Source organism: Falco naumanni, chromosome 5 (genome assembly GCF_017639655.2).
Source record: "Falco naumanni isolate bFalNau1 chromosome 5, bFalNau1.pat, whole genome shotgun sequence".
Classification (NCBI taxonomy): domain Eukaryota; kingdom Metazoa; phylum Chordata; class Aves; order Falconiformes; family Falconidae; genus Falco; species Falco naumanni.
The window spans coordinates 16178901-16199285 of record NC_054058.1 but is presented as its reverse complement, the minus strand read 5'-3'; the positions used below and the strand labels follow the sequence as shown (position 1 = coordinate 16199285).

Genomic DNA, 20385 nt, shown 5'->3' with positions numbered 1-20385 from the left:
TAAAAAACCAAAACAGGTACTGCAGCTTATTGTATATAAGAGCTTTATAATGTGAACTGTTTCCATAGACTGCAGCCATTTACAGTCAAAAGACTTAAATAATTTCTTGGTACACAGCAGCACAGTAGTTTTCTAGGTTAGACAGTGTCTTTAAGCACAACTGAGCGATGAGAGGTCTGCAGCCTAGTTAAGTGTGGTGCTTCAGGGATTAACATGTTATTGCACGTCAAATAACCCACCCATGCACATAGAAGAAAACGTGGCTAGACTAGTTGGAATTGCCTTTTGCCTGCCGTGAGCTGACAGGGTTGTCATGCATAGTTATTAACTGCAAATTAACTGACGGGCAGTAATGTCCTAACCCAAGATAAATAATCTGTATCTGAAGCCCCAAGTACTCACATGCGGTTCTACCTCTTCTCCCCTGGCTTCAGGGGGAGGGCATCAGTCAGTGTGCATGTACAGAGAATGCGATTTAATCACAGCCGTGTTCCCAGACAGCATGTAGTCAGGTAACTTCTCCCTCACTAAGGCTGGATTCACGCTGCTGTGTCGGTCCTGTGTTGCTGCCCCAAACTCTGATTCACTAGAAATCAACAGCTCTTGTTGGGTTGCGCTGTTCTGAGTTTGAAACAAGGGCAAAGGCACAAGTTGTTGTTCAGGAGCTCTGCTGCATGTTCCCTTGTGTGATGTTAGTGATCTATTAAATCTGAAACCAAATTACCTTTTGCTTTCAAAGCCCTACTAAGTTGGCAGGTCTTCTCCCTAAATATTTAGAGAAATATTCATGTACGCATAGACATTCAGGAACAACATGCTGGAATTTTGGGTTTCTTTTTATAGTTGTCTAAACCTTGGTATTTTATTTGCTAGTTTTTAGAATAAATTTTCTATCCCTGTGCTTTTTTTCTTTTTTGTTTTGCTTTGGTTTTTTTTTGTTTAAATCATCAGGGTTGCTATCAGTGTTTTCCAGACATGGAATATTATTAAAAGTGTTATAAGAAGCTTTGGAAATATTTTGAACAATAACTGGACAAAGAGGATCATTGGTTATGGAAGCTGGGTATGCTCTCCCTTTTCTCCCACCTTTTTGTTGACAAGTAGGTAACGGCAACACCGAACTCCCATGTAAGTGTCAATGAGTAAAGCATATGATGAGGCTCTAGGTTTGGGTTTATTCCTTAGTTTGTTGGTGTCCCCCTGGTGCCCCATTTTTTGTTTTTAGGCTGAAATTTCTTATTTATAGACAGAGTATGCCAAACACAGCTGCCCAAGTCCCACACAACTCACAGGGGCTCCTTGCAGAGGGGAAGGCATCTCCTGCCTCAAGAGGCTCTAAGGGTCTGCTCCAGGGGAGATAAGCAGGACTGCTAGTGGTGGCATTTCACCCTGTGTTTAACCCACAGAAGACAGGAGGATTCTTTAGAGGCTGGATATGACCCTGCCACTGCAGCAGGCACAGCAAAACTAGACCCCAACGCGCGTTTCTGCAGCAGAACTGGACTGTATTCTCTATCTCACACGCAGGCATTCTTGTTAGCTTTTCTGCACCATCTTTTTGCTGCCTGTTACTTCTAATTACCTTCCCTTTTCTCCCTGCAGATTTGCAGGCTTCCTTTCAGGTGCGTCTGCCAGAAGCTGGTGCCTGCAGCCTTGCTTGTTGTTGCCTTTTGGTGGGCCATGAATTATGGACTACAGAATTAAAACAGAGAATTACAACAGGAGGTCATTGCTGGACTCTGACCAGTATCATTAACACCCAGGTGGTGGCAGCTGGTTTGTTTTTCAAATGTACACTGATAAAAATCTCTTTTATATTTAAAACCTAGGCTAGTGCTGGGTCACTGCTGTTTCATACCTTTTTTAAGAAGAAAAATGTTTAAAATAAGGAGGTTGTTGCTGGATAACTGCCTGACTTGCTAGTTTTGAAATGTGACTCCAGGCGATTAGAAAGTCTGTCTTTTTTGTGTTTGTTTTAATGCAATATAAAGTGTCTATTTCATATAAACGAGTTTCTTAAAGAGATTCTGGATGTGGGGAAGATTGAAGGCATGCTGGACATCCTTTAAATTTTAACACTGTAAAAGCAATAGTAAAGATTGAAACCATGATACTTTTTTAAAAATTAAATTGTTGTTTCAAATGTTTTGCAGTGCTATCTACTTTATTTTCAAAGACTGTGCTATCACACATTAATAACAATATCTTGTCTTGTACATTTTGCTATCTAAGACTACGGGACAGCCTTTATTTGACTCTTACATAGTAAAATTAGCATATAAAATAATAGTTGGGGGGGGGGGAGGGGGGGAAAGAGTGGTTAGGATGAGCTAGCAAGCACGTTGGTTGGGTTGGTACTTGAGAGCCACTCAAGCCAAGCTATTACTTTTCTGGAATTTTTCAGAAACCTACTAGTAGATTTTATATTCTTCTGCCTCTTTTTGAAGTAAAACTTTGAGTTGCCCAGAAAAAAACCCAAGAATTTGATTGAACTTGGAAAATGGATTTTTTTGATGACACGTGTCTTTTCGGAAGGCATGTGCTTAGGGGGAAATAGATGACTAAGGGAAACTTGTCATACAGGACGGAGATGGCGTAGGTGTCACCCTTGCATACTCCATAGGTGGCCATTAGGACACAGTTGGGTTTCTTCTCTCTCAACAACGTGCCCCAACTGTACCGAGTTGTTCTCTGTATCTGGGTGCATCTTCCCTACCCTTTGCTTTTGAAGCTGTTTTTCACTGTACACGGTTATCAACACTCTCTCAGCAAGAGAAAACGAAAGTGCATCTCTGTGGTTTGGGTATTCCCCTCAGCAGAGGGGATGCCTGCTTTCTGCCTAGTCAAGTGACTCCTACTGTTAGTGCACTTTTGAAACAGGAAAATACAATATTTAATGGCCTAGTGATTTAAGCACTCATCTGAGAGGCTGGGGTTTCAAGTTCGAGTCCCTCTTTGAATTTGAACCACTTTTTTCTTCAGTGGAGACAAATGCTAAACCAAGTCAAGTTTAAGCAGGCTGAGGAATGTCTTTCCTGAACGGTGCCCAAATCCCATTATGATCTTAACCACACATCTCAAAAAAATTCTTTTGGGAGGAAAAAAAAATAATTAAAAAAAAATATTAAAAAAGGCTCAACTAGATGCTTCATTCAACCATTTCATGTTAAAGGACCTTGAAGTATCTTTGTTTGACACGAAATGCAGAACAAAAAGAAAGCGTGCAAAGAAGGTACATAGAGGGTGATGGCTCCAGTGTACCCTGAAAATTCAAGCAGCAGCAGCACATACTCTAGAGCCACCTTTTTTCAAAACGCCCTCGAGCTGATCTGCTCTTCAGCAGCAGGTAGCCAAGTTTTTTCTAGAAAAGCATAGTTAGCACATCTGGAACCTGAGTCTCACCTGGGCCAGAAGCTGGCCAGCTGAACTAGCCATATAACCAAAAACCAGGCCGACATTCCATCAGCAAATGGACTGCTCTATTTAACTGCACAACAGCAGTGTGATCAAAAATATGCTGAAGGTATTATTTAGTGAAGGATAAAACTTCCCGTCAAGAGGGTCTAATAAACAATCTATGCGGGTGTAATAGAACGACCAACTGCCAAAAAATTGATTCTTCCTGGCTGTATCACTTTAACACTACAAAATCATTTCAGTTATTTTTAGATAAATAATCCTTATGCACAGGCGAGCAACGATAAATGGGAGACGGCCACACAGCCTACTCCGTCAGAGAGCTGCACGGGATGACTCTGCTTGCGCACGCTCTTGCATCAATAATGTAACATTTTGAATCACAAGAGGGGAGGTTCAGCATCCAGCGGGTACGGAGCAAAACAGTCTCGAGGAATATAAAATGCAATCACACCAACAGAGCAAGTGAAACTCAAAGCAAACAGCATCTGCAACAAGAATTCTCACAAACGAGTACCACAACAAGGGGTAATTTCCAGGCTCCCCTCTCATCCGTGGAGGTGAGCAAAGAGCCCCTTAGTTAGGGCTCTGCCCTGTGACTCAGGAGACGCAAATGTAATTCTGGTTGTGGGGTTGTGCGTTTTTTTGGTTTTGGTTGTGGGTTGTTTTTTTTTTTTTTTTTTTTTTTACTGCACACTTCTTCGTGACAGAGGCACTTGATTTTTTTTCCACATCCTGTTTTTGCTTATTCCTAGGTGAAGGAACCATGCTGACTTTTCACCAATTAAACGTTCAGTTTCCAGAAGCAGAAGGGATAGATGAGTAAGCACATAAAAGAAACGCAGATAACAGTACTATGATCCAGGATTCTTAATTACTCTGCATGCCGTTCTCTGCCTAGCCACAGACAAGTTTTATAACACGCAAGACGCCCTTCCGCTCATTTACAGCCATACACCAACGTGATGTCACGCTGTCAGGCACATGAAAGCAAGCCCTGAACACTCTCAACACAGAGGTATGAAGACCTCCATCACACTTTTTTAGCTAACATAAACTGCAACACCCAACACAAGAGCACAATACTGCCTGACTCTGGTTTCAAAGACCCCAGGCTCATGAGCCACAGAGCAGCCTCAGCAGTGCATGGTTTGCTACCTCAGCTTAAGCTCCACCGCTGCAAGGAAGAAAAGTAAACACCTGCACAGGGGTTACGGTTCCTTCTTCCCACTAATTAAACAGGGCCCACAAGGGTGGGATGCTCTTAGGACACAGACATCCCTTCAGCACTCTTGTGGATGACGAAGGTGCAAATGTTATCTAATGCACTGCATTTGCAAACAGATTTTTAGCGTGATTCTCCCAAAGAACTTTTATTCCAGGCAAAGTATGCAACAAAGTGAAGAGAGGGGAAAAAAACATGGTAAGAATAATACAAATAGAAAACAAGTCTCCAAACTTTCCACAAAAAAGGTTAAATAAATTTTTAAAAAGTCCAGAAACTATAAAGCAGTATACTAAAATCAAAACTAGTGCCACTAACATACACCATACTAAGTTCCAACTATCATAAAAGCTGGTTTCAAAGTCACTAATGCTGTGTTTGGTCTTAGAAGATGTCATCAAAAACTTCTAACACAGCCCAGAATTCAGCATTTAATAATACGAATGGGATTTAGGCGAGAGATTCTAACCACCTAGTGACAACTTCAGTACGCTTTACTGAATAATTAACACCTTACCTGTAACACACTGAAATAATTTACAGTAATCCCAACACTTATCTGGCAGCCTCTAACAGTCCAATGATTAAGGTGACAAATTCTTCTGTATTTTACTAATCGTTAATGTTTACACGTGCCAAAAGTGGAATTTGTACTGTAAAGGTAGGCTGAGCTGCCAATTTCAGTTCACAAAGAACTGTTTAATGATACACTCCACTAAGCAATCATAACTGAGGCCAGCATTTTTAATTCACTTCCCCTTTCAAAAATGTGAAATTACAAAATGATTAATACTGTAATTGGAAGTTACTCTGCATTTCATCATACATTATTGAAGATGTGCACGGTCATTTAATTAATATATCCTAAATTTTTCCTGTATACCTGTTAAATATACCATTAAAATACCAAAAGTAAAAAAGTTCAGCTGAAGCTTCTGGTCACACTACAGTATGCGCCATGTAACCCTTCCCTGCTTGCCTGTACACGATCCCCTAGCAAACACTGTTCTCTCCTGTTTCCTAAAGCTTTCAGTACCCCTTACAAAAAGCAAACACAACAAGCACACGTTTTCTGTGTGCCCTGCAGGTACCTTGCACAGGCAGCACGATGCTGTAACACGACCTTACCTATTTTAATAAGCCAAGGGCTGGTCACAGAATCCAAACCCATGGATTTAGTGCTAAAGCTGTTTTGAGTGTCGATTTGAGCACTGCAGGCACTGAGGAAGGTGCTGGAGGCAGCATGTGCTCCTCCCCACAACCAGCCAGCTCAGGGACCTGCCGCAAGCCCTCATCCATCCAAGAGCAGCTGGTGTCGACAAGGAAACCAGGAAGCTCTTTCCAGGAAGGCTCGGGACAACCTGCTTCTCTCCGGCTCATCTCCTGCTGCCAGAAAATGTACAAGCTGGCACAACACGGTCAAGTACACGGAGAGAACTGAAACAGCACCATTCCAAATCCTCCTCCCCAGCACTCTGTAACCACAGGGTTCATCCTGTACAAAGGTGCCCTCAAAAAGATCTTTCTGCAAAGTTTCCAGCGCTGCTGTTTTCTGCTCCATCAAGAAAAGTCATCCAAAGGGCTAATTCAGCCTACGCAGCTGCAGAGGCTTGGTCAGGGATGACAAAAGCCCTGCACCTCTGGAGAGGTTGGGAATTTTAGGTTTATTCTTTCCGTGAAACACTTCACTGCACAACCAATGTGGCAGTGGACAACCAACTGGAAGGAAAATTACTTCCAGCCACGTGTGACTACAGGCCAGTAATAACACACCCCGCAGTATTACAAATACCAAGAAAGGCTTAAAAGTTTATTTATAGTTTAACCTTGAGAAAATCACGTTCCTGATAACATCTGCCTTATCTGGCTGCTACCTGGCAATATGGACACAAAATAAAATAATTTTACACAGGTGAATGTCCCCACAAGTCAACAGAGTTGGAAAACAGGAACATCAACGTACCGAAAGCCATACCAGCCGGCTGGCTCCTCTGAACGCACCCTCAAGCCCAGCACACCACCCTCCACAACCTGGAGCCGACAGCTCGGTTCTAACCCTGTATCCATGCAGGTGATCCCTGCACCAGCCAGCCAAAGCTACCAACTTCAACTTGAATCCACGCCCCCCAAAAAATTTGAAAAAAGAAAAAAAAACAACACCAAAACCCGCCCTGAGAGGGGAAGTTGCTTGCAGGACTGAGGCCAAACAGGAGGCTATTTGGCATGTTTATTGGCAGTTTTGCAGTCACGACCACAGATGGCAGAGCCAGACTTTGCTCTCCCCTTTCACACCTGAGGCACACGGGGAAGGAAAAAGTTCATTGCGATTATGCGCACGGTGCTCTTTTCATCATGAGAAGCCATGAATGTTTACAACTTCCTCTTTTGGGAGCACAAGGTTATTTTTAAATTAGGCAGATCAAACAAGTTGCGTGGGTTTTTCTCAAAAGGCTACTTAGGTTTCTGCTGCCTCCTCATCTTCCAGAGCATCTACATGGTTATACTGTTTCCAGGCCTTTAAATTACATTTTTTGAGAATGGCTCCTAGTTGCTTCCCAGGCCCCACTTCATACGTGTAAGGAAATTCTGTTCCTTGCTTTCTTTCGTATACAGAATGCATGGTCTGCTCCCACATAACAGGTGAAACCACCTGCTTCACTAACAGCTTCTGAATGTGCTTTGAGTGCATGTACTTTTTGCCATCAACATTGGAATAGACACAGACCAATGGTTTCTGAATCTCAATCGATTTTAGGACGTCAGCCAATGGCTCTACTGCTGGTTCCATAAGTCTGGTATGAAAAGCCCCACTGACTGGAAGCATTTTTGTACGTGTAAAATAGTATTTTCGAGCATTCTCCTGCAAAAACTCCAAAGCCTATAAAAGAGAGAGAGAAGTGAGAGTCTTGGACGACAAAGGTTTTACTCAAGTCACCCCACAACAACCACCTCATCAGACTTATCGTGAGAAAGGGATTCCTTTCCTTACCCAACAACTGAGCACACGCTGGGAAAAAAACCCACAGGCCACATACTTATGTTTGGACCAGCGAAGGCCAGCCGTAACCACACAGAAGGGCAAAGGAAAAGTTTTTTTTAAAAAATGAAACATTGCATTGAACTCAAGGAACAGTGATTCCGAAGCAATACCTGTAAGTGTCCTGCAATGACTCTGCTGTCTGGAAACAAATAGTTTGAAACGGCACACACGGGGTTTTCTATACCCAGCGATTCACAGTGTTTACGAGCTTCCAAGCAGGCAAATCGGTAATTTGCCTCTCGCCGGCCGATAACCGATAGCATTCCACTGGGGACAGCCTCCGACGCCTTTTGCATGGCTTCGGCGCGCACTTTCACCGCGTACAGCGCTAAGGAGAGAAACAGAGATGCTCGGTAAATCCCAGCCCCGAGAAACGGCGCTGAAGGCGCTGGGCAGCCGTGCAAGGAAGGGCGGCTGTTTGCTCGCATGACACGTCAATGCTTTTAATGCTGCATTACACATCTTAAAGTGAACAGTGGAAGCCAAACGTATCCTCTAATTTAAAAAAAGTGGGAGGGAAGCAGTGGTAACGGGCGATGCTTTGGAAAAAGCAGGGGCTGGGGGATCCTTGGCAGGGGGCTCCGGGGAGATCCCTGCCGGGGGGCTCGGGGAGATCCTGCCAGGGGGCTCAGCGCGATCCCCGGGCACCTTCGGCAAAGTCCAGCGCTCCAGCGAAGACCAGCGCCGCGAACTCCCCCACGCTGTACCCCGCCGCCGCCACGCAGCTCTGCACCACCTGCACGGAGACAGACCCGAGCCGCCCGTCAGGCCCCCGCGGCGCGCCCCGGCCCGGCCGCCCCCGGCAGCCACCCGCGGGCCCGGCCGCCCCCGGAGGGCCCGGCCCCCCGCCCCCGCCGCGGCGCGCCCCTCACTTTAGGCTGCTGGTGGTTGAGCTTCTCCACGGCGGCCAGGGAGGCGACGAACACGGCGGGCTGGCAGTGCCGGGTGCGGTCCAGCTCGTCCCGCGGCCCCTCCAGGCAGAGGGAGAGCAGGTCGTAGCCCAGCACCCGCTCGGCCTGGCGGTACATGTCCCGCACGCCGGGGAACCGCAGCAGCTCGCGGCCCATCCCCACGAACTGGCTGCCCTGCCCGGGGAAGAGCAGCACCGTGCCCTCCCGGGGGGGCCGCCGCTCCCGCCTCGCCGCCGCCGCGCCCGGCTCCTCGCCCTCCACCGAGCTCTGCAGCAGGTCGCTCAGGGTCGCCGCCCGGTCCCCACCGCCGGGGCGGGAGCTGGCCCGCCGCCGCGGTGCGCCGCGGAGGCCGCCGCGCACGCTGCAGCCACCAAGCCGCCATGGCGCCGCGGCCCAGCTGCCCATGGCCGCCGCCCGGCCGCCTGCGCCGCCGCCGCGCCCCGCGTTGCCACGGGAACCGTGCGGCCCCGCCGGCAGCCGCCCCCCCGCCGGGCCTGGCGGGACAGGCGGGAGGTCGGTCGGTCGCCCGGCCCCTGCGCTCGCCGCACCCGCCGCCCTGGGCCCAGCCCGCGCCGCTCCTCCCGCCCGGCGCCGCGCGTCCCTCCTCGGGGCGGGCCCGGCGGCGGGAGGGGCCCGGGCGGCCCTGGGGGCGGGCGCCACCGCCTCCCGGCAGAGGAGGCGCGACGGGTGGCGGCAGCGCGGGAGCGGAGGTAACCGCGGGGCTGCCGGCGGGGCGGGAGGGGACGGGACGGGGAGAGCCCGCGGGGCGGCGCAGCCCAGCGGCGGGGCCTGGCCGAGGGGCCGCTGCGGCCGTGTCTGGGTCCTGCCGGGGCTGCCCCCCGCCGCCCCCTCCCCGGGCAGCCGCTGCCTGGGTCCCGGTGGCTCCCGGACCGGTGCCGCAGCCGGGCGGCCTCGTCTCCGCCGGGGCCGGGCTGGTGGGGCAGTTTGCGGAGGGCGTCCCGCGGCGAGCGCGAAGCCGCCGGCGACAGCCCCGGCCAGCAGGCCCCGCCCGGGCGGGACGGGCGCGGCGGGCGCTGGGGGGAGCACCGGCCCCGCTGCTGCCGGTCGCGCTTCCGCGGCGGGGCCGGGTGGGCCCCGGGCCGGTCCCAGCGCTCGGGCGGAGGGTTGCGCTCGCAGGCACTGCTTTGCCGGGCCGGTATTTGGATGGAACGTGCTCTTTTTTTTTTTTTTTTTAAAAAAAAAGGAACAACCCAAGAAAGTTTATTTTGCTTTGGCTTTGCATATGCGTTTTCCCGTCGTTCACAGCCGTCCAGCGGTGCACGCACGTGGCTGCGCTGCCCTCAGTCAGACGCGGTGGCAGCACAGCCGACCCCCCGCTTCCCGTCCCGTAAGGGGCGATGCGCATTTACCCTGTGCACTCGAGAACGGACAGTTTCAGGCCGCTATTTAACTGAAGGTATTTTCTTTCAGAGTCGCTGTAGTTTGCTTTTGATTGGACATTTCTTTAAGGGCGAAAGAAAAGGCTTGCTTTTTTTTTTTTTCTTATGAATTTCCAAGTAATGCTTATAAATCAGCACAAAATGCACTTTACTAGTTTGAGCATTCAGTGGCCAGATTATTAAAAAAAAAAGGAAAAAAAGGGAAAGTTGCCATGTCAAAGTTGCAGTTGTGCAAGGACTTTACATCACTTCAGGTTATGAAACAGTATCAAGCAGTGAGTCAGACTTCACGGAGCAGTTCAGTAAAACAGATCCTATTAGTCTACCTTGGGAGAAGGAAAATGGCTCAGAATAGCAAGAAACTATGTTGATTTTATTCAGGGTGATTCAAACGCACCACGGTGAGCAGGTTTTGCTTGCTTTTCTGATCTCTGTGCTATGTTGCTTCCTAAGACAATTTTCTCCATTTCTGTCAGCTTCCAAGTAAAATACCTGGTAAAGCCAATGAGCTTTTCAAGTTAGCTGAAATATATGAACAGTAATATAGGATATTCATGACATATATGTGACTACATCCCACTCAATGGCTGCTTCTACCTGTAATGTAAGCAGCGATACTTCCTGTACGAAGCCAAGAGGAGATGCTGGGTGGCAAGTTACTGGCTGGGCCAACTGAGGTAGTACATTAGTGAGAACTCTGAGAGTAACTGTCGTTCTTGTTGCATTTAGTTTGTACTAGAGCTTTTAGGCACCCTTACTACCAGCTGCCCCATGAGCCCTGACAGCAAGGGGTGCCCCTTTGGCCACCAGATCAGAACTGACCCTACCGGATGCCCGTCAAGCGCTGGAAAGAGTCACGGTTGTGACCTTTGCATTTGGTGCTTTCAGAGGCAAAGCCCAGCGTGGAATCCAGCTCCTACAAACCCCAGCAGCAGCCCAGGTACTAATGCTGCGGCGGTGAGTGCACCTCAGCGCAACCATTTCACCTCTGGTTTGCTGTAAAGGGCACAGTCCGCTTGTAAAGCTCTTGAGCCTTACCAGTGGTGATGCGCCATGAACGTCCCACTGCTATTAAAGCACCCCTTGGATGAGGTGCTTGTTCTGTTTTACCCTATTAAAACAATACCTGGCAAGCTGAAGAAATTCAGGCGTAGGCAGCATTTAGACTAGAAATATCCAAGAGGAACTTAACTTTTTTCAGAATAGATGTGGATGACACTTCCCAAGTGGGTGACCAAAGAAGAAGAAAAACCTACAGCAGGACATTGGGCAGCTGTTCGGAAGGAAGGTAGCCAAAGCAACGGTTTGTCTTTAAAGTACACTACGTGCAGAGGATTCTATACAAACATACATAGGGAAAATTGGAAGAGATTGAGCAGTAAATGATGAATTATCACTGGGGAAGATTTTGTTCTAGTGTACATTTCAGTTTCCAGTATGTGAATCTTCAATAAATCATAGATTTATTTCCACCACTTGTGCTCTGCCATTTTAAAAGACATGTAACCTGGGCAGTGAGATTTGTTGTCTCTAAACCTAATGAGTATACCTCACATTATACATCCTTAAATAAATACTTTAAATTATTAATCATTTTTATATTATAAATAGTTAATAAATAATTTTTAGCTATAAATGCATATTATAAACACATACACTTACTTGTTAGATATATTTTATTTATATATAATACATATTTATATAATATGTAGTTTTAAGTTTCTCTATTGAGATTAGATAACAAAATACTGCTTTTTTGTAGTAGCTGTATTCCGTGTCACAGACTGTGATAGGACTTTGGTTTTAGTGTTGCAGTTTCCCAGGAGTTAAAGCCACAACACACGTAAATAGTTTATCAATGTAAATTAAGTACGTACCCCTTAATTCTTTAGACAGCTATCTTGGCAAGAAGCCTTTTCCCCATGGAAAATTTGTATGCTGCCTCTCAGTCCTGGGTGGAGCCTTATCAGTCCTCAAAAATATATACCGTAGAGGGTAAGATGGAAAGTGTATGTCTTGGGGACAGCCCCCTGCCCCCTGCAATAGCATGCTCACAGCTCTGTCAATCTACTTTAAAGCGTCGGGGACTGGAAACCCCAGCACCGCGTGGGTGATTTAACTCTGCTGAGAGATTTTCCTTTGTGTTTTTAATGCGATAGCTACAATTTAAGCCCCATGTGATTGGGTAGCCAGCACAAAGTTGCACAAGAAAGGGATTAGTCAGAGGTTTATCAGCAGAGGGATATAAGAAAATGCAGTGGAAGTAGTTGTCCTTTCCTCCCTTCTCCTTCCTGTTGAGTTCCCCCTGGGAGTGCCCAGAGTAAGGGACCCACCTGCCTTTCAGAGACCTCCAAGCAAAGAAGTTTTACATCACTTTTCATCAGGCTGAAGCAAACCAGCTCCTCTGTCATGATATACCTAGTCCCACCTATAGCACGCCCCATCCCTTTCTTTGGGTGTGCAGTGTATTTTCCAGGAAGAGGAGGATGTGGAAAAGCTGCTGTTTGTTTCTCTGCATGTTACACCACTGTAGAGAAACAACCTGCAAAAAGATAGAAGCCCATTAGGCAGCAAGTTGCACTACGGGGGTTTTCCCCTTTTATTTCTCCTCTTACTTTATGTAGCTGGAACCAGCTTTAGGCAAGCTGGATGTTTTGAATACCTAGAAAAATTATTTTAACATGTTTGTAAAACAAACTGGCCTGCTGCAGCCCTCACTGCATTGCTGAAACTGCCTGGAGTCAGACTAGGGCTAAACAGAAAATGGGCAGGATGATGAAGAAAATGTTGTAGGGCAGAGATAAGAAGTGGAAACAGAAATAAACAGCTTAAGTGTGTGTGGGAAGAAAAGATTTCCAGCTGTGGTGGTTCTTAGAGGCAGATGTCTGCTGGGCACGCTGCAGATCTCATCCACAGACATTGGTTTCTTCATATGAAAATCAGGGTGCAAGAATATTGTGCAACCAGATCTCATCCTGAAGTGGAGCTGAGATATGGTTGGGAAAGTAGTAATTATTTCTAGGGTGTGTAATATAGATGCAGCCAGAGGGGCTGTGCTAGCAAGCCCATGCTGCGTGAATTATCACCAAGTAATTTCAGGATTATGAGCTATACAGTAAAAGGAACTCAGGCCTCACAATTCTTTATATACTCTGTGATTACATTATTTTAAAAAAAATGTACCGGGCATTCTGTAAGCATTGCAGAGATCTCGTGCTGCACAGGTAACCAAACAAACGCTACAGCACTGACCTAATGCACAGACCCTCCGGTGCATCCTTGCCTTTTACTTTCTCACTGAAGACCTACACCACCAGGTAACCAGAGGAAGATGGACATGGCTTCTTCCATAATCAGCTGGTATTGCTCCCCGAGTTAGCTACTGCTTTTTATTGGAAATTGATACTAGTATTTAATTTCTTGGGAATTAAAATACATGAGCTCCCGCTGCTGTGGTCTGCTAGGCTGAGCCTACCAGCACATTCCCATCTTACTGCATGGCTTCATTCCTCTTTCTCCTTTGTAGTGTCCAAGAGGGAGTATTTTGCCATGCTTGGGAAGGCCTGCGAAATACTGCTGGAAACATAGTATATAATTAGTAGTAATAGCAGCCAGAAGACTAGGACACCAACACTCAATTCAAGGCAGTATGTTAAGTCTCTTCACTTCTGTTTCTTCCCCTTTCCTGTGCATGCATGGCTTCACTTTCCCTGTCTCTTTGCCTTCCCCATTTCTGTTTGACTGCCTGATTTTCTTTCTCTTGTCACTTTAGAATTATTTCAGTGTTCTTCCTCCAATGCACGGAAGGACAGACACATGGCTACACCATTTATTCACTAATGACTGCAGCAGAGCAGTAGTTTTCCAATCTGATAGCATTTAGCACTTTCAGCATGCGGAACACTTTCAGACTTTCTTCCTTGGGGGGAAGCTGGCAGAACCCCTGATAAAGTCCAGTTATTTAATACCTGCATGAAACCGCCCTGATATCGTTACATCCAAATAAAGCATAAAACCCTTTGGGTCCTTGCTTACTGCTTTAAAAACAATACTAGTATTTGACAGCCACGCTGGAGCTGCACAGATGACCAGCACTTCACAGCACGTGTACAGAACTAAGCGTAATGTTCTCTCTGTAGGCAAAGCAAGAGCAACAGGGTTAAGAATTAGTGAGATCTTGGTAACTTGAAATTTCTAACTTAGCCTTTGGGAATTACTTACCAGAAGGCAACCAAAGATAATCATTGTGCTTGGAGCTCTTGTTCCCATTACACTTTGTTGCTCCTGCACGTATCGATTCCTTCATATCCCAGTAAAAGCAGAGCCTTTCATGCTGTCAATACGTGTGACAATCCTGCAGCTGACAGCCTGCTCCCTCAGGAAGGTAACAGTACAGAGCTAGGTACAGGAGAACATGTTAACTCCTGTGCTCCTTTGAAGATGCTCCCTGGTAAATAGCAAGTAGAATCCATTATGCAGGAAGTATGGCAGCAATGTCTGTGGCAAAGAGCTATGCAGAATTTTTTTCCTCCTTTCCTTGTCCGTGCTCCACCCAAGACCTAATTGATACTATACCAGCACATTGGTTCTCCCACTTCTCCTTCTCCCCATCCTTAGTTCTAAATTTTCCCCTGGTTAGTTTTTCTTTCACCCAGTCATTCTTTTGTTTTGTTTTTGACTTCGGACTGTTGTACTGCTTTATCTGCTGCCTTTTTTGTGCGCATTCCTATTCATTGCCCTCCCATGACTCCCCTCAGGCATGCCCACAGCCCAGCCCAGCAGCCTGTGTGCCCTTTCTTGTTTACTCCTTACAAACTTTCTAATCCTGTGTGCTTTACTAGTCCCTCCACACTCTGTTCTGCCTTCAAAATTCTGCTCTGCTTCTATCACCAGGATTTTTCTTCTTGATCACATGCAGTCTGGCTTGTGGTCCCAGCCACTGAAATTTCTCAATTAAATCTGCATAACCATAATGCAAGAGAGCTCCCTTGCTGGCCAAGCTTTTAACTTTTCTCCAAACAGAAACCTACTGTACCAGCAGAACTGCAACAACACATCATCTGAGCACCATCTCCTTTCAGTTTAAGCACGTCTGTTACAAGTGGGATTTCTTCTTCCCCACTCCCTGTCTCCTCATCCCAGCAGTCATGACTATAGCAATAAAACCTTCTAAATGTAGGCCAAGACAACAGCCAAGTCAGTAAGGCATTCTTTCTTTCACAAGCCTCTGAAATGCTGGTTGCTCTAAAACTTTATCTCCTGGGGCTTCCACAGTTGCTCTTTCCCCACTGCTGCAATCCCTCTTAGAATTCCTTCCCTGCTGTCTCCCCCTCCTGCAAAACAGACAAACAGGAATTGCGTGTATTTGCCTACTGGATATTTGAAAAAATAATGCATTTTGGTTCTAGCCTTTTTTATCATATCTCCAATCTGTTTACATTTTAGCAAGCTAAACACAGCTCTTCTGTAGCATTTGGCTTTTGGCCAGAAAATCTGCAATGACATTTTTTCCTGCTTCCTTTTTTTTTTTTTTTTTTTTAATGCTGTCTGTACTCTTCACTAAAGCAGAGCAGCCTACCAGAGCAAGGCATTAAACAGTCACTTATGTAGGCAAATTTAATTCAGTACGCTTTATGGGCTTGGCAGCTAAGATTGCTGCAACTGATAGAATGCTTCATGAAGAAGCCACAGGTGTACTCCCCATTTATCCACTGGGATCTCCTTGTTCAGCAAAACGTCATTTAAGTACTTACCTTCCCACTGTCCTCCTTGCTGTTTACTTACTGAGGCAGCTTCTCCAGTGTTTGCTACTAATTCACGTGACTCTTGCTAGCCACCGAGTATTCTAAGCATCCTTTTGAGGCCAAAAACGCAGCACAAGGTACACAATTGTTTTGCTTGAGCATAGGAAAGCATGATTTTCTTACTCTTTAACTATGCCATTTCACTGGGTGAGTGGGTTTTTTGGTGAATAATGCTGTTTAGTGCATCCCCTCTCCCCCAAGTGCCGTTCATATAATATCAAACTGCTTTATTCCTCTGGCATACTTATGGGTAAGGATATTTATGTAGGTACAATTCAGCAATCTTAGTGCACCAAGCCGAGAGGGAAGGCCTGTCTTTCCCCTCCCCCCCCCCCCCAATGTAAATGATAGGGTCCTTTATGGGGGTGAGCACTGTCCAGCAAACCTGGTACAAGATCCTAATTTCAGCTGCAGTCTTTTTCAGTGACAAGACTAGGCTGTGGATCAGATCCTACACATGTATGTATACTACAAATCTGCTAAACATGTAATTTTTTTTTGTGGTTGCATTTTACAATTGCTCTGCCAATCAGCTTGTTTGCGTTTGTTTCAGATTCACTGTCTCAATGGAAGTGGTACCAGCCTGGGCCCCAGCAGTGGGTTTCACACTCCTGCCCCATGCAGGAGGATTTTTAGGAAGCAAAATAACCAAAAAGGAAATCCCAGTGTGGTATCAATCTCTACAGAAGCCATCCTGGTGTCCACCTAACTGGGTGTTTGCTCCTGTTTGGGGAACTCTCTACACATCTATGGGGTATGTTTTTCACATTGTATTAAGGCACTTACCCGATCTCAAAGTTGCTTATTGTGTAATGCTGGACCAGAGAATTATTATTGTATTCCTGTGACTGTTTGTTTGTAAGAAATTGTGTCAAGCTGCCCGTTTAACAGGTAAAAACATGTTTTGGGAGTTGTGTGTGGGTTTGACAGGGCATTTTGTATGCACAAGTATCCACATCAAAAGCAGGAGTTAGGAAAGCTGCCATAAATTTGCTTTCCTTATCCATTCTGAGGGGAAGACCTGCCAAGCTGGGAATGATGGAGCAAGCACTGAGATATCTTCTTGGTATGTCCTTCAGTAGTAGTTGGTGGTTTTTTTTGGTTTTGTTTTGTTTTTTTGGGGGGGGAGCAGGGGCGGGGCAGGAAAGAGAGTGGGATATTAGAGGGGAGAATTAGGATAGAACTGTGCTAACAGCTCAGTTAAAAGAAACCAAAATCAAAACATACATGTCTTTTCAAATAAAACTGCCAGGTTGTTAAACTGTGAAGGTTTGAAACCACCTACTGTCTCCTTAATTAGTATAAAGTACTTGCAGCACAGCAATTACTGTCAAATGAACAAGGAATCACAAGGCCAAATACCATTCCCACAGGAACCTTGAAAGTTTAATAATACTGTATTTTGGCAGATGTTTCTTAGTAAGTTGTAGCAAAAATATTTGTAGAGGTGGGTTGTCTCTGGAGGTGGTTTCAGCAGTTTTGATGCTCCTCACAGACTGCTCTAGAAGTATCCACACAACATGACATGCTTTTATGGTAACTCTGGTGAGCTGTGCCACAGAGGAAAGGCAGCGCTCTGCTCCAAGAGCCTCAAAAGCCAGTTCAGTGCAGCCCCCCTCCCCAGCACAAAGCGATGCTTTGTGTCTCTTCTGCACTCCAGCTACATACCAGGATTCAGCATGTGTTTTCCTACCCCTCAAATACACCTTGTTGCTAATCCAATAGTAATAGTTTTTAGGCTGCAATATGCCTTTTATTGGCTTACCCCCCTCCCATTTCTCCCATCATGATGTTACATTTTAAGTGATTTTTAGTTTGTACCTAGCACTGGTATAACCACATGGTTTCAAAGAGACCAAAGCTCTTCCAAGTCAACCTGCAGGATGACTATGGAATGTTATCTTAAATACCACACCACCTGCTGCAAAATACAGCAATGACGCAATATCCAAAACTGTATCTAATTGCTCCATTGGTCTCATACATTCTCTCATTTTGGTTTCATTTTCTTTCTAGAAAAGTTTTGTCATTTTTATAGACTCATGTACTGTCCCTCCTTTCCCATCAATACTCTCTTTTCTTTCTCCTCTTAGAGAGTGTACTTTTAAAAATCGCTCTCTATTCTTGCTATTCCAAAAGTTACCATTTGAATCAGATTGTTACTGTCCTGAGAATAAAAAAAACGCCTTTTATCAAAGAGTTGACTGCACAATTTGTAACTTCCTGGATTCCTCATCATAAATATTGATATCAAGCTAATTATTTAAAAAATCCAAATTGTGACAGCTTATCACTTATTTTGGTAATGTCAGAATCAGTATATTCTGAGGTGGATGGTCCTGGTTATGTACTATACATCTAGCTCAGTGAAAAGATCAGATTTATCACTAGGCCTTTTCTTCTGTAATCCATCATGTACACACATTCCTCAAACGATCAAGACAAGTCATTCCTTTAGAATCTCTTGAATATATTAAAAGTAAGAAATAACTAAAAGCAAGATTTATTAAGTTTACATGCCTGCCTTGACATTTCGCTTCTTAGCGGATTTGTACATCATGATCTTGGTCTGAAGTCAAAGTTAGATGTATGAACAGCTGTAAGTCTACACTGTGGCTCTGTACAACACTTAGAAACAGATTTGGGTCCTGATGCCTTTGACAAAGATACACTATTGAGTTTCTAATGGTTACTCCGCCAAGTAGTGCGTGGATATCTACCAAATATTATTTCCTACCAAATAAGTTATTTTATTTAATCAAGAACCTGTGGTTGCTTTCTAAGCAGTATACTGAACTACACCTTCCATTTGCTTTCTCCAGCTACGGCTGCTACCTGGTGTGGAAGGAATTGGGTGGCTTCAATGAAAAGTCAGTAGTTCCTCTGGGTCTGTATGCAGGGCAGCTGGTATTAAACTGGGCATGGACTCCGATATTTTTTGGAGCTCACAAAATGGGATGGGTAAGTGAAGTCAGTTTCTTAATCGTAGGCTTCTGCTGTCATTTGCAAGATGCTAAGATGAAAGCTTTCTGTTATAATCTTTTCTCCCTAAAAATGAATCTCAATACAGAATATAGCTTGCAGAAGTTTTCTAAAATTCTCTTTAATGCATGCCAGCAGCCACCTGAGAGAATTTACATATCTACAACATCCTTAAATGTTTAGATTACAAGCAGCTCTTTCTGCCCCCCTTTGATAAGAGCTTTGTGTGACTAGAAAATGTAAACATTTATGCGTTACTGAAATTCCTAGGTATCTCTGGGCAAAAAGCAGCGATAAAAAGCTTATCATAACATTACTCAAGTAATCAGCACCCATTTTAGGGAAGACTAATGTTCTGCAGTCTGCAGAGAGACAGCTTGCCTTCAAAAAAAATCAGTAATAATAATAAATAATATTTGCCTGGTTCTCTAAATACACATGCAGTGCTGTGATAGTGGAAGGCTTTGCAATCCATCACCAATTCATTCACACCACATCTCTTCAGGCAGCATCTATGACATTAAAAAAATTGCACAAGTTTACTTGGCTTGCTCCAAGTCACACTGGGTTTGTACTCAATGTAACACTTCCTGCTGTCAAAAAAAGAAAGGGTACAGGTGAGAGGAATTTTACTCTTCCTTTCCTGTTTCCAGCTGCAGTGCCCTTTCTTGTGACTGTTGTATCATTTTATGAGTCAAACTGACTCATAACTCAGCAGAAATCTATCTTTCGCTGGTTGGTCTTCTGAGAAGGAGTTAACCCACAGAGGGATCCAACAAGTGCCAGAGCTAAGCGGAAAGAGCCACACAAAGACTAGTCAAGAAAACGCCACAAGTAAGAACAATACTAACCACCTTCCTGTGTTTCAGGGGTTGGTGACTCTCCTGCTCACAACTGGTACAGCAACGGCTACAACTGCTTCCTGGTATAACATCAACAAAACAGCAGCTTATTTGATGGTTCCTTATTTAGCTTGGCTAACCATGGCTTCTGCACTCAATTACCGTATCTGGAAGGACAATCGCAACAAGAAGTTATCTGAATAAACAGTTTTCAGCCACAGAAGATAAAATATTTTTTCACAAGAATTTCCTAAATAAAATTATGGCCTTATTTTATTATTAGCTGAACTACTTATACCATTAGTTTGTTACTTACAAGTCGATAAAGCAGTACTTGTTTAAAACAAATATGCCTTTACTAGGCAAGTCAAAGGAGCGTACGCCTGACTGGGTTTTATAGCAAACTAAAAGATGCTCCTAATTGAAAAGGACTAGTTTTCTATATCACAGCATTATATTTTATGTGACAACAGCATTTTAACTATTACCAGAAATAAGCATGAACTCCAGCTTCATATTAACAGTTTCCAGAAAGGTGTTCCTAACAGCGACAGGCATTATCATGGCCTGAATCTTTCATGTTTTCCACTAGACACAGTGCTTTACTGCCGTGATGTGTCCCACTACAGCTGCCAGGTTTACCTTCTGGTCATTGTACTCTAGAAATGTTTTAAGATTAATCTTTTTCACTATTTGTGCCTTCTCACTTTGAAGCAATGTGCAGTTTAGTGTCAGCTAAACACATTAAACTATATGTAAGCTAA

At 45.1% G+C, this 20385-nt stretch overlaps 2 protein-coding genes across 5 annotated transcripts; one reads left to right on the top strand and one right to left on the bottom strand.

Moving 5' to 3' along the window:
* Positions 1–6431: 6431 nt before the first annotated feature.
* Positions 6432–9117, bottom strand: MCAT (malonyl-CoA-acyl carrier protein transacylase). The gene is made up of 4 exons (XM_040595543.1): positions 8555–9117; positions 8331–8418; positions 7793–8010; positions 6432–7520 (listed from the first exon to the last, which is right to left on the bottom strand). Exons 1-4 carry the CDS (start codon positions 8996–8998, stop codon positions 7098–7100), a joined length of 1173 nt encoding a protein of 390 aa, XP_040451477.1. The 5' UTR covers positions 8999–9117; the 3' UTR covers positions 6432–7097.
* Positions 9118–9174: 57 nt separating this feature from the next.
* On the top strand, positions 9175–20385 carry TSPO (translocator protein). 4 transcript variants are annotated; one of them, XM_040595546.1, is made up of 5 exons: positions 9268–9303; positions 13520–13640; positions 16351–16551; positions 18620–18758; positions 19649–20385. In XM_040595546.1, the coding sequence occupies exons 3-5, from the start codon at positions 16364–16366 to the stop codon at positions 19823–19825; spliced, it is 504 nt and encodes a 167-aa protein (XP_040451480.1). In that variant the 5' UTR covers positions 9268–9303; positions 13520–13640; positions 16351–16363; the 3' UTR covers positions 19826–20385. The 4 variants fall into 4 exon arrangements, with proteins under 4 accessions (XP_040451478.1, XP_040451480.1, XP_040451481.1 ...); XM_040595544.1 differs by lacking the exon at positions 13520–13640 and having other exon boundaries at positions 9175–9303; XM_040595547.1 differs by lacking the exons at positions 9268–9303; positions 13520–13640 and adding an exon at positions 9887–10010.

Coding starts and splice junctions, on each gene's coding strand:
- MCAT (XM_040595543.1), bottom strand. CDS start 8,998: ATGGGCAGCTGGGCCGCGGCGCCATGGCGGCTTGGTGGCTGCAGCGTG. Junction 8,419..8,554: donor TCAACCACCAGCAGCCTAAA/GTGAGGGGCGCG, acceptor GTCTCCGTGCAG/GTGGTGCAGAGCTGCGTGGC. Junction 8,011..8,330: donor AGCGCTGGACTTTGCCGAAG/GTGCCCGGGGAT, acceptor TTCTCTCCTTAG/CGCTGTACGCGGTGAAAGTG.
- TSPO (XM_040595544.1), top strand. CDS start 16,364: ATGGAAGTGGTACCAGCCTGGGCCCCAGCAGTGGGTTTCACACTCCTG. Junction 16,552..18,619: donor ACTCTCTACACATCTATGGG/GTATGTTTTTCA, acceptor TGCTTTCTCCAG/CTACGGCTGCTACCTGGTGT. Junction 18,759..19,648: donor GAGCTCACAAAATGGGATGG/GTAAGTGAAGTC, acceptor CCTGTGTTTCAG/GGGTTGGTGACTCTCCTGCT.